We start from the raw sequence: 14112 nt of genomic DNA, 5'->3' as shown, positions 1-14112 counted from the left end.
ACGAAGATAAAAGCCAAGATTAGAGAAGCAGTCCTTGGTAAAATGACATGCACACAACAAAAGGTTGGAATTGTATTTCTGTGGTATCCTTGAACACAGCGTCTTCTCGACATGATGTAAACACACTAACTAGCTGAAGTGTTTGTGGGCAGGTCAGACTCTGTTCGTATTTCGCGGGCAGGCGGGGATTATGCAAATGTGTTACCCAGTGATGTATACCGGTAACAGGCAAAAGATTCGAAAATATGACGACTCGTTAAGGCGATTCAGAATCGACTCTCTCTTTTGAGAGACAATATCTTTATTTATCATGCACTTTTTTGATTAACAACTTTGCAGATTGTTTTCATTTAAGGATAGCTACGTTATAAACTGCAAAAGAGATATTTTTCAAAAACCCATATGACCTGCTCTTTAATGAAACGATGGAGCTGGGCAATGTGACGTAATTGAAAGAATGCCGATTTGGTGACAGAGTTACAATGAGCCTGAAAGGAGAGAGATGAATCGAAAATAACACCACAATAGAAAGTAAAAAAAAAAAAAAAAGCAGCATTTATTTGAAACGGAAACATGTAACATTATAAATGTCTTTACTGTCTCATTTCATCAATTAAATGCATCCTTGCTGATTACAGGTAATCTATAAATAAATAAATAAATTCATTCATTCATTACTGACCCCAAAAGTTTTGAATGGTAATGCAGCTTTTACTCTTCTCTAAGGTCTATTACTGGGTTTATTAATATGAGTTGGCGAGCTAAGTGTGTATCTGTTTGTTTTAATGAGAGAACTGTTATGAACATGTGCTTGTGCGTGAGTGAGAGGAAAACATGACACTTGAATTCATGTTTTCTGTGTGTGTTCAGAGGCGCACACAGTTACAGGAGCAGATGAGTTTCCGCTATAAGGAAAGACTGAAGTGTCAAACTCTCCCCATCAAACAGGAGCAGGTACACAGCTGTAGAAAAGCCCTGCTTATACTTCTACAATATAGTGTCTCCTTTGTCCTTCCTTGTGCAGTATACAAGAAGATAGTCCCATGAGGTGATAATTTAGTCCCCTGTGTACTTGTCTGTTGTTGTTAGTTTCCTGTTTGACGTGCTCATGCATTGGAGACCTAGAGGCATATCTTTCCACACTGTGCTTCGGTGCTCTTTGTTTGCGTTTCCAGTTTGATTGAGACGAATGAGCCGAACGCTTTGCTTATTGTTCTCAGATTGTAGAGGTTCAGATGTGGTTTTGATAGCTTTGTTAGACATTCCTTGTGCATGGGAGGTCTGTGTGTGTGTGTGTGTGTGTTAAGTGTCACTAAAATCACTGGGTTTGATTATCAGCTGTGTTTTTCTGCTTCTAATGGGACACTGTTTGTTCTCTAACACAACGCGCCTATCTGTCATCACTACAGTTGTGTTTGTGTGTAGTAGGTGATTGGATGTTTGGATGGTATTATCAGGTTTTTTAATCTGAGGAGTGTGTGTGAGGTTTTTGTATTTGTGTAATTTTATGTGAACGGGTTTCTCCTCTCTTGTCTCTCTGAAGGCCAGCAGCGGGACTGAGGTCTTGAGGAGCTGCCCTAAGAAAACCATTCTCCTTTCTTCTTCCTCACCCTCATCTTCCTCATTCTCTTCATCGTTTCTTCCACATGCACAGGTGACACTCCCGTCTTCCTGTACTAACCTCAGCATCTCTCACAGGGGCTGGTTATAACAGAACGTCTCCTCTTGCAGTCTCTTGAGATGAGGTTTTTGTAGGTTTTTAGACTTTATGGTGCAGAGCTGTTTGTCTTGATCAATGTATTGATCAGTCCTCCTGGCATATTCATGGCAACGTCCATGTAAATCAGCAATAAAAAAATAATTTTTTTATACTTCAATGGTTTGAACTCCGCAAACAACCACATAGAAAACAAGAATGATAAACTTATTGTTAAATATTGGTAAGCTTCAAATACCTTTTAAGTACATGTAAAGAAAAGAATTGCTGATTTATCAATATTTTTGTGTAAACCATGATACATTTTTTTTTTGCAGAATCTTTAGATGAAAAGTTCAAAAGAAGAACATTTATTTTAAATCGAAATCTTTAAGACATTATAAATGTCTTTAGTGTCATTTTCAATCTTTGATCAATTTAATGAGTTATTAAATGTAGTTTATCTAGATGTTTTCAGAAATTTTTTTTCTTTGTTTTAATATTTTTAGTTGCGGTTAAACACATTTATCATTCAGTCAGGCTTGTCAGTTTTGGAAGTATGTGGTTTTGCACATCCCTCCTACACATGACCATTTTACCCAAACCTGAAATGGAATATTTCGTGCAGTTCTGGAAACCAAAACATTTTATTTTATAGTGTTTGATAAAGTTGAAATTGTATTTTGGTTAGCATCATTTTAATGAAAATACTGGAATGGGCCACCATGCTTTTGTTGCATTTTTGTTTCAGAAATATGGGGCTGTTACCCTTCTAGTTTTGATTGTTAGTTTAGTCTGAGATCTTCTAGCTAATGATAGGGTGGAACTGATTTATGTCTGTTCTCTACAGCATAATGTTAACCAGTCAGAGATAAACAAGTGTATTGGTGGTGGTGATGAAGAGAATGAGATCCAGGACCCTTCAATCTATTACAGGGTAACCATGACAGCTGCATGGGGCTTTTCTTAAAACTTTGCCAGAAAATCTTTTGAAGATTTGTAACTTCCATTTCATCTTCGTGAACAAGCATGCATTTGTGTTTGGAGAACTACAGTTAACTTCCCTAAATTTGTGGAATAAACATGTTATATTTTAACCATGTGTAATTTCAATATATTTATTACCTTTCAGAATTAAAACTACAAAAACTTGCAGCACAAATTCGTAAGTGCTGCAGCAGTGACGTCAAAACCCAGAAGACTAATTCACCATGGATTCCCTCGAGTTTTTCCTATGGGATTTTATATTGGGAGTTTTTTAAGTTAGGAGTAAAACAAGGTCTGTGGTAAATATAAATTGATGATACTTGGACTTTTGCTCTACAACATAAATGTGTACAGTTTACATTGTACAACAATATGTCCAAGTAAAAGTAATTTTTTACCACAGATCATATTTTACTCATGAATTGAAAAACCCCATAGGAAAATTTCAAGGGGACCCGTGACGAATTAGTCATCACAGCTGCAACACTCTACAATATGACATCCAGAGGAGATTTCTAACCCAAGTAATAGTTTCATCAGCCTTTCCGTTTACAGGAAGATAACCTGCCTAATGTGGACAAGCCAGAGCCCATACATATCCCTAGCATTCAAGAGCGAGTGGACACTCTAGTCGCTAGGTTTAAAGGCAAGCCTGACAGGAAGGACAAGCCACAGGTAGAGCAATTCAAGAGAAAACAGCATGCTCTTAAAGGGATAGTACACCCAGAAATGAAAATTCTGTCATAATTTACTCACCCTCAAGTTAATCCAAACCTGTATGACTTTTTGTCTTCTGTTGAAGACAAAATAAGGTATTTTGGTAACTAAACAGTTGCTGGTGGAGTAAATGACATATTTTTAATTTTTGGGTGAACTATCTCTTTAACTAACAGATGATGGACAATATCAGACAGCTTGGTCAAGACCAGGTTAAAGACAATAATGACACCAAGTCTTGAGTCGTGGCCTTGACTTGTCTTGAACATTTGCGCTCTTCCTTTTTCCAAACATATCAATATTAAGTTATATTTTTTTTGTCCTCACATCTTGCTTTGTGAAGGTTATGAAAAAGCCATCACGGTTCTTTATTGAGCAGTGGCTTTTGACCCACAGCCTCAGTCCTGAGCAACCCTTCTACCCTTCTGACCCCCAGCATCAGGTAGCCTTGCCTGAGCATGGAGAGATATGCATGGACGTCTCGTCTGTACCTTAAACACACAGTTCCCCTAACCAATGATGGTTTGAATGCTTTATACGTAACTCTACACAACTAAAAAGGTTTTTCCTAATGGATTTTATTCACAGTATTGCAGAAAACGGTGATATTCCTTGTGCTAACACCATGACTTAAGACTGCATCTCTCTCACAGCAGAGGGAGGTTTTGCGTTCTGATGATCACGTGCCTTTACACATCCCCAGCATTCAGGAGAGAACCGAGAGGTTAGCCTCTCAGTTTAAAGACAAACCAGCAAAGCTAAAGTGAACTCTCAGCACTGGCTGTCCTTGAATACACACTTTTTTCCATGCACAGCCTTAAACCGTTGATGCATTTTAGCAGTTAAGCAGTCTTTTGGCCTTATAACACAGATTTTGCAAAGAAGGAGTGGAAATTGTTTTCAAGGAATATTCTGGCTTAAATAAAGCTCCTATTCATGTTGTGTTCACAGGTAAAACACTCCTTAAGTGTGGTAAAATCACTGTAATATGGCCTCTTGTGGCTTATTGCTTTTATAAATAATCATTTTGGCAGCAGCAATATACACCACCTTTCAAAAGTTTAGGGTTGGTACTTTTTATGTTTTTGAAAGAAGTCTATTGTGCGCACTAAGGCTACATTTGTTTTTTCCCCCCATCAAAATACAGTATAACAGTAATATTGTGAAATATTATTCAAATTTTTCTATTTGAATATATTTTAAAATGTAATTTATTCCTGTGATGGCAAAGCTGAATTTTCAGCATCATTACTCCAGTCTTCAGTGTCACATGATCCTTCAGAAATCATTCTAATATGATGATTTACTGCTCAAGAAATTGTAATTATTATCAGTGTTGAAGTGTGTAAATTGTACACTTGCTGTTGACTTCTAGTTTTCTTTCTGCCTGCCTACCTGCTGTTCCCGTCGTCTTTCCTTTACATCCCTCATCTCTCTCTATGTCTCTCTTTCTGTCTTTACGTCTTTCAAAGTCTAAGAAAAAGACGCCAGACTTCTTCACAGAGCAGTGGTACAGAGCGCGTGATGCCAGCTCTGTTAGCCCTCTGCACTCTCCCAGCTCTTTCCGGCAGGTAGCAGTGATGCATCTAATGACTGCTGTGTTCTTGAGTCGTGTGTGTGCATGGATGTGTTTTCAAACACACTCTGTTAATAGGTTCTGTGAACCTTTTTTTCTGAGGTGTCTCTCTCCAGGCTTACATGTGTGTAACCAGATGTATGTATCAGTATGTGAAGCTGAGAATGTTGAAATACAACAAAAATTGACTAGTACTGTATGTTGCCAAACATTTTAACACAGCTGTAAGCTGGATGTGACCTATATTCATGAGCTGCATAAAGGAAACTAATCTGCATGTTCATGCAACATTGAAATTTCGAATTGAATTTGAATTTAACATGCTTCAAGCGTGATTGTTAAAGCCCAGAGTGAGTTTTTCAGGAGGTGCTGATAAATAGGTTTGCATCTTCAAGTATGTTTAAAAGTGTAATTTTATGTTGAAGGTTTTTATTTTAATTAACAGTTTTCCTTGGTACAACTTGACTGCTTCATTTTGAATTGCTTTGAATTGCTGAATTACACCTTGTGCCTTCTCTCGTCTACACAAATAACCATGCAAGAAAATCTGCATTTAACTATTTTTATTTTTAATTCTTCATTACCCTGAAACACTTACACTACCATTCAAAATTTTGGGTTTAGTAAGATATATGTATTTTATGTTTTGAAAGAAGTCCCTTATGCTCTCCAAGGCTGCTGTTATTTGGCCAAAATCATGATATAGTAATATTGTGAAATATTATTACAATTTAAAATAACAATAATAAAAAATTATAATAATATTTAAATAGAATAATTTCTATTAAATATATATTTTAACTTTTAATTTATTTTTCAGTGATGGCAAAGCTGAATTTTCAGCAGCCAATTCTCCAGTTTTCAGTGTCATATGATCCTTCAGAAATCGTTCTAATGTGCTGATTTGGTGCTTTAGAAACATTTCTTATTATCAATGTTGAAAAATGGTTGTAATGCTTAATATTTTTGTGTAAACCATAATGGATTTTTTTCAGGATCTTTTAATGAATAGAAAGTTCACATAACAATTTATATTTGAAATATACGTCTTTTGTAGCATGTCTTCACTGTCACTTCTGATCAGTTTAATGCATCCTTGCTAAATAAAAGTTTATTTTTATTTTTATAAATGAATCTTACTGACCCCAAACTTCTGAAAGTTAGTGTATGTTTGCGTCTTAAAGTATGTCATGATGTAAAACTGTAATTTTAGGCTGAAAGTTTTATTTCAATTAACAGTTTTCCATGTTACCTGTTTCTCACAACTTGCCTGCCTCATTACGTTTTAGCACTTTGAATTGCTTCGAGCTGAATTACACCTTGTGCCTTCTATCATCTACACAAATAACCATGCAAGAACATCTGAATTTAACTTTTATTTATTTAAATTTTTCATAGTCTTGAAAATTGCCACAGCATCCCACTCAGTTTTCAAACATTTATGCTTTTAAAAAAAACTTTTTTGTTCTGTTCACCACCTGTAGCACTATGTAAAGGTTTACACAGGGGGTGTGAGCTCACTGGCTGAGCAAATAGCCAATCAGCTTCAGGCTAAGGACGACCCCAGGCCCTTGCTTGAGAAAAGGGATTTGGTAAGAATTATGAGTGTTGTGGTATTGACGTACGCAAATGAGACTGCATAGCTCATTTTTGCTTTGGTACATGGCTAACTTGTAGTATTGGATATAACTCTGTGTGATCACAATGCATATACCATGATTCAGTGCACCGATAACTGGATCAATACACAGCAACAACAACAACTGGACAAGAATACCACCTCTACGAGATTCAATATAAGGCTAAAAAGTTGGTCTGTTTCAGCTTTAAAACCATGTACTCTTATACTGCAACAGTTTTTGTTCCAAACGAAAGGATGTGAGAAAGGTTCACTGTGTCGATGCTGAGCTACAGATGAAACTGTGAACTGGATTTTTTTTCTCGTCTGTAAAATACTATAGTATGTTATCGTTATTTGTTGTTTATTTATTTAGAATTGTTTTAGAATTGGTAAATTATTTTTTATAATTTCTAAAATGTTTCTAAATATTTTATTTTTATAATTTCTAAATTTACATAATTTATATAATTTTTTTATTGTTTTATTTTTAAGGATGTAGTGTCAATATAAGTACACTCAGTTGTGTTGATTTACACAGATTTGATTAGTTTTATGTTAGTGTCTTTGGTAACTATTGACTCTGCCATGCACCAGACTTTACACAAGAGCTGGATATTCAGCTCCTCGAAGCACAGAAGTTCATAAATTATTTTGGTGCATGCTGTCTTGCTTGACAGATTTCTAAGCGTTTAGGTGCCACTCCTTGCTCTCATTAAAAAAAAAAGACCTGAACTTGCATGTCTCACTTCTGTGTCTTTCTCTCTGCAGGGTTCCTTGCGGAAGGAGTTCCCTCAGAATATCGGAGGCAGTGATGTGTGTTTTTTCTGTCGGAAGCGCGTCTACGTGATGGAGCGTCTCAGCGCAGAGGGAAAGTTTTTCCATCGCAGCTGCTTCAAGTGTGACTACTGCGGCACCACCCTCCGCCTGTCCTCCTACGCCTTCGATGTTGAGGACGGTATGAAATCCATGTAGAATTAAAATCCCTCCTGATTATATTATTCATACTGTAGCTACTTATAAGTTACCTTTATTTTTTTCTACGTGTAATTTTTTTTATTGTTTATAACTTAGCTATTTTTAGTCTCTTTAATTTCCTGCTTGCTCATAGTTTTCTGTCATGAGATGTGCTTTGTTACCAACACAGTGGGATATTGTTGTTTGAGACAGAGGGACTATTTCTCTTCATCATCAACCATTCTTTATTAACTATGAGCTGTTCTGTAACCTCCCACGTGGCGTAGTTACAGATATGCATTTTAGGCGGAAATCAACCACATTTGTTGCATTTCGCATTTGATAAATCACCTCATTTGGGTTTTCTCAGATTTATGTCTGGAAACAGATGCTAATGGAGTACATTTGTGTGTGTTTTCGCTCTTGTAGGGAAGTTTTACTGTAAACCACACTACTGCTACCGACTTTCTGGTCTGGCACAGAGAAAGCGGCCTGCGCCTGCTGCTCCCGCTCCAGTAAATGCAAAGGTTCTGACTTCTTTAGTCTCTGAGTTTGGGGAAAAATCTGTTTTTATCAGAGAGTTTTTCTTCTGACACTGTATTCCCAGGCTGTACAGTCTATTTGATCATTTTTTTATGATGTAATAACAAAAAAAGGCTAATATATTCAGACATTTTTTGTTGTGGTCCTAGGAGCCCCAGGTGTTGGCGGTAACCCCCAACACAGTGGATGCCCCAGGCCAAGCCATAACTTCTCAGGCCCCTGTGGAACGCCGGCCCTCAGGTACCCGCCTTTCCTCTTTAGGCCCCATTCTGTGCCTCTCTCGGGGAGTAGGGGGCACCCTGCGCTCGTTGCGGCGAGCAATGTCTTGGACCCGCCACCAGGTGGCGCACAATCCCTTAGATTCTCCTTTCCTCCTTGCATACTGTGTTTATCTGCTCTCCTGCTTTACTCTCAACATCCTGCTCAATATTCTCTAGCATGACCCCCTTCCAGCCTCTGAGCTAATCGGGGCACTTCCTGCTCGCACATGCTGTGATATAGAGTGATATTTTGCTTATTTTGTGTATCCCTGATGATGTCACAAATGATTAACTCATTGTAAATCAGTTGGATGTATAGAATATGTATATTATTCCGAGTGGTGCAGCCTAATTAAATTTCTTCTTTTGATTATGAGTAAAACATCCAGGCAAAAAGGCATATCAATTAAGTGTTAACTACTGTTAATTAATTAAATGCATAATGTAGAGCTTTTAAAATGTTTGAAGTGGCTTAGAAATATCTTAAGGTATATCAAGATAACATATTAAGTGTAATAATAATGAACCTTTTTTGCCTGCATGTGTTATGAATATTCTTTATTTATTGCCTGTTTTTGTTACTCTCCTTTCTGTCCTTCCACTGTATATATCTGTGATTAGTGCCTTTAAGTTTGTGATTTGTAATTTCTGATCTGTGCGCCTTTTGTAACGTATTGCTCGTATCAGTGCTTGTGATTGGTGGACTCTGTAAGCTTTACCTTTCCCCTCTCCTATCAGAGCAGCTTGTTGCTGAGCTAGTGCCTGCATCTGTGCCTGTGATTGGTCTACACTCCCATCAGTCCTTGCATCTCTGTCCCAGTGTTTTTTCACCTCTTAATTCTCCTCTGCATAGTACTAACACCACTGCTTGTGGCATCCTTCATGTGTGTATCACTGAGAATGATTTACAATACAAAACTTCCGGTGAGTTCGTGCTACTAGGGTGAAAAATATAAAGTGTAAATGGTTATAGTGATTTTTTGAGAAGTTTTAGCAACATTAATATATTAATCATAGAATTAGTCATAGAAGTTTTAAAGGTTTGAATCTCATAAATAATTTTTTTAGTTACATTTCACCTAAAAATAAGAAAATAGAAATGATGTTTTGCGTAAAGAAAATAAAGTTTATTTTTAGGACTAGGTTAAGATGTTTTGCATTGTGACATTATTTTCTTTTGTTCATTTAATGCAAAAAAATATAATTTGTATTACTGTTATGTCTAAGAAAATAAGAAAATGGCATCATTATTATTGTATCATCTGACCTGTTTATTTATATTTTTTATTGCAGTGCTAAAAGTTATATATAGTTATGGTTTACAGTAGACTTAGACTTTATATAATTGGCCAAAAAACAGACTTCAATTTCTTCATGCAAAATATAATTTCTTTCATACTTTTAGATTGTGGGGTAAATATGGCTGAAAAAAAATATATATATGAAAGGTCTACCCTAGTACAATGTGTGAGAATAAGAATATTATATTATTTATTTATTTTATTTTTAGTATTCCTTTAGCTTTTGGGTGAGAAGATCAAATTAGTCTGAAATCATGCATCAAGTGAACACGACACACTATTTTATTCATGGGGTCTGTCACTATATAATCACTATATGAGGCATATTCGTTATTCAGTGAGCTCTGAATACATCGGTTATAATTCGGTTACGGGTGACGAGTTTTTTCAATCGATTCTTTTTTTATGGATTGCATGCTTCATTCCTCTAACCATTTCTACCATCACAGTCATGTTTTTATTGTTTAATTTCATGCAAAAAATGTTCTCACTGGCTTGATTTGGGGTTTGGGATTTGCTTCACTGAATAGACGTGTTAGTCATACACATGTCCACCGGTTCATTAATGTTAAAAAAGTTCATTAATATTAAAACTAAATTCTTTATCTGACATGCTTTAATAGGAAGGGAAAAAGGCAAGGTAACCATAACTTGTATTTATTATTGAAGGATATATTATTTAAGAGTATTTTACTGACAACAGGGTATTTAAATCTTTTTAAATCTAGAATATATGTGTAGTCATGAAGGCCAAATATTGCTTGTGTAAATAAAGTTAAAGAGTTATCACTTTGACTGTGTTTGTCTTATTTGTCTGAGTGGAAATGAATCCATATGCAATCATTTGTTTCCTTCAAAAACAGCCTTAAAAGAAGGTAGGGTGGGTGGACTGTAGATATGAATTATATGAAATATTTATTATAATAAACTTAGTCTTTATACATCTTTGTATTGACACCTAATGCTTTTAGCTTTAACTAAATCAAGAATTTATGAATTATATTATGCAAAAATTATGCTAATTGCTACCATGGCACCCCTGCATAACACCCGTGAGCCACTTTCTATCTGTTACATATGAACTATTTACATGTATGACATTTTCTCTTTTCTCCTCCTTTTCTGTCCATCACAGTGACAGAGGTGAACGGGGTGACAGAGCCCAGTGTGGCCAAACGTCTTAAAGGGACTCCTGAAAGGATCGAGCTGGAGAACTACCGTCTCTCTATGATGAGAGAGGAGGAGCTGCAGGAGGTGCCCGAGGAGACGCTGGCCGAGCACAACCTCAGCAGTGTGCTGGACAAAGCCACCGACATTGAGGAGGGATCCAGGTATCTCCCTCATCTTTATATCATGTTGGTTACGCTGTTCTAGGGTGTTGCTATGCAGTTTCTATCATGCGAGCTCCACTAATTAATTATCAGTCATTTTCAGCCATTACATAATATAATACATAATATAATGAAATCTGTGCTTGTTCATTAGTATTACTTAGTAGTACTTTACTAATATAGTTCTGCTGTAATTAAAATGTGTGACAAAAGTGTTTGCATTTTCCACATTCTTGTGTTCCCATTTCACATGATAGAAATTTTTTTATTGCAGAAGCCAAAATTAATTTAAATTTGTCATATGGTCATTTTGTTCAAGAAAAGTGACTTGAAGTAACAAGGACTGGCGTACTAGACTATTTTGAAGCTCATAATTTGAGGACACAGTGTTGCCATTACTTTTTACCTTTGTTGATTTTCAAATGTTCTGGCTTGGAATCAAAACTTTTAAAAATGCAGGCAAGTGTCCTAAAGTGAACATGAAATCAAAATAGTTTCTTAATACTCATTTCTGGTCTTATTTAACAAACTTCTTATACAACACCTGTCATTCCATTTTATAACAATCTCCACTAATCTTATTTCAAAATTTAGGTAAGATTTATTTTTCTGTTTTTTTTTTAACGCAATTAATTGTTTTATTTAGCAAAAAAAAAAAAAAAAAAAAAAATCATCTATCTTGACTTTCTATTCATTACAGAACCTCAAAAATATTTCCGCAAAAATATTAAGCAGCACAACTGTTGTCAATATTGATAATAAGAAATGTTTCTTGAGCACTAAATCAGCATTAGAATGATTTCTGAAGGATCATGTGACACTGAAGACGGGAGTAATGACAGCAGAAAATTCAGCTTTCTATTAAAGGCAGAGTAAGTGATTTCTGGTAGCCAATGTTGATATTTGAAATCACCAAAACAAACACGCCCCTACCCCAAAAGGGTCTTGCCCCTATTTTGATAGCTCTGCCCCAAATATACGTACGCAACCCAGGCAACGATTAGTTCTGTGAAACAAAGCAAAACCAATGTTACACCGTGTCTACGGACGTGAGCGGCGCGGCGCAACAAATCCCCGACAGAAAACTGCTGCCGGGTTCTATTTATGACGTGCTGACACAAATTTCAAATGGTTTTCAACGGTCGTTTGATCGCGTCCAGTGTAGGCAGACTTTAGCTGTTGTAGACACGGTGTTACTCACCTACTGAGAAGAAACAAAGCAACCTCGGCGTCCGATCACAGGCCTCCGCTCCTTGAGTTCTCTCCAGCGCTGGAAAGCTGATCCGATATTTACACGGGTCCTACTTCTTGCCTTATCGTTCCGCAGACGTTTTCCTCTTTTGTTTTTTATCCACCATCCCTATCTTTCTGTCGCTCTGCTCGGCTAATGTCCGTCCCATGCACTGAAAGCTCTCTCCTCCACATCACGAGTAGACACGCCCCTTATTGCTGATTGGCTACAAGTTTGTTTTGCGATTCGGCCCGAATCAGTTTTTTAAAGTGTTTTTGAAAAATCACTTACTCTGCCTTTAAAATTTAAAATTACACTTTTCTATTTTAATAGTATTTCACAATATTATGGTCTTTCTGTATTTTTAATTCAATAAATCCAGCCTTGGTGAGATTAAGAGACAAGAGACTTCTTTCAAAAACACTTAAAAATCGTACCGACCCCAAACCTTTGAACTGTGGTGTTGATAACTTGCTTTGAGTGTTTATTTGGGACTAAAAAGAGCAACCAGGGGTCATTTGGCGATTTTTACACACTTATCCATCCCTGCAGCAGCTCAGAGTCTGATATGGAGGAAGAGGATGAAGAACCGGAAGCGGCCGGCCCGTCCGATCTGGGTGGGGTTCCCTGGAAAGAGGCGGTGGAGCTCCACGCTAAACTAAAAGGAGAAAGCGACCCTGGCGCAGCAGAAGACGACGATGGCCTTCATGATGGAGATGGAGAGATGGACGAGGATGAAGAGGAGGAAGATGAAGACGAGGAGGAGGAGGAGGAAGAAGAGGAATCGAGTGATGGTAAGCATCGCCTCAGTGCTGGTGGCTTCATTGTGCTTGTGAGGGTGATCAAAGTGTCTCGACACAATGAATAATGGATGTAGATGGATGTCCTGGACAGAATGGCCTGTTTGATGGCGGTTCATTTGATTTTAGAAGGCAAACTTGAAGTAGATTATATTCTTTTTCTTTTTAGAAGATCATTTTAAAGGAATAGAAAGACTGTAATGTGTTTGCTCTGTAGAGTCTCAGTTCCTCTGTCCACTTCATATCATCTTTATGTATGTGGCGTCTAGCTCCCCTGATTAGATATTATACGTTCACCAGGGTTGTCTGCTGTCTCATATTCACAGAGAACTTCTGAAATTACGTTTTCTCTTTGAGTAAGACTTTTTCTGATGAAAAATGTAAGACAAAAGATTTCCCAAGAGATTGCTCTAACCCAAGAGCTTCAGCCCCTGCCCTAATATATAATTTTTTTTACACTGATATGTCTCATCAGTGAGACGCTGAATCATTCAGCGATTCTAAACTTGTTTATACTAATGTGCTACTGTTACTCGCCTTTTCAACCTTCTGCATTTTCAGATGTTTGCGGCATCTCTGGCAAATCAACTAGTTTTCCTTTTCCAACCCTGTGTCTTGTATTTCTCCTTTATAAAAAAGAAAATTTTATAACTTTCTTTGACACAAAACTATTTTACTGGGTGAAATCTAACAAAAAGCTAAGGAAAAAAATTTGTGAAGAACCTTTGAAATTTTGACATTTTTTAATTATGGAACACCTGTCACCCAATCAGAATCACGGACTGTACAATGCCATGGTGTAGTATTTTTTAAACAACAGTATATAGTACTTTTTGGTACTTGTATTATACTGTTATATTAAATCATTCCAAAGATTTGCCATTTTTTGTCAGTAAATTTTTTTAATTCGATAAAATAAATAAATATTCACCAAAATAATTAAATGACCCAAATTATTCAATCAGTATACTGCCAAAATCCAAAAGTCTATACTGTAGCTGATACTACTGTTGAAGTCCTCAGTACTTTGGTCTCTGAATGTTATTGGAGGTTTCTCGTTCTGTGTGTCATCCTGTACTGTGATGATATAGTCAC

The 14112-nt window shown here is 36.7% G+C and overlaps 1 protein-coding gene across 1 annotated transcript in view; it reads left to right on the top strand.

The window, feature by feature from the left end:
* LOC107738415 (protein-methionine sulfoxide oxidase mical3a-like) overlaps positions 1-14112 on the top strand; it is a 60584-nt gene that overhangs the window by 16401 nt on the left and 30071 nt on the right. The window contains exons 12-19 of the mRNA XM_016550185.1: positions 871-954; positions 1544-1654; positions 6461-6568; positions 7366-7552; positions 7981-8078; positions 8244-8334; positions 10791-10986; positions 12770-13011. Coding sequence (XP_016405671.1) covers positions 871-954; positions 1544-1654; positions 6461-6568; positions 7366-7552; positions 7981-8078; positions 8244-8334; positions 10791-10986; positions 12770-13011 — 1117 coding nt within the window. The remainder of the gene's footprint in view (positions 1-870; positions 955-1543; positions 1655-6460; positions 6569-7365; positions 7553-7980; positions 8079-8243; positions 8335-10790; positions 10987-12769; positions 13012-14112) is intronic.

Source organism: Sinocyclocheilus rhinocerous, unplaced genomic scaffold (genome assembly GCF_001515625.1).
Source record: "Sinocyclocheilus rhinocerous isolate Xijiao unplaced genomic scaffold, SAMN03320098_v1.1 scaffold975, whole genome shotgun sequence".
NCBI lineage: Eukaryota > Metazoa > Chordata > Actinopteri > Cypriniformes > Cyprinidae > Sinocyclocheilus > Sinocyclocheilus rhinocerous.
The sequence above is the reverse complement of the archived record's forward strand: the minus strand, read 5'-3'. Positions and strand labels throughout refer to the sequence as shown.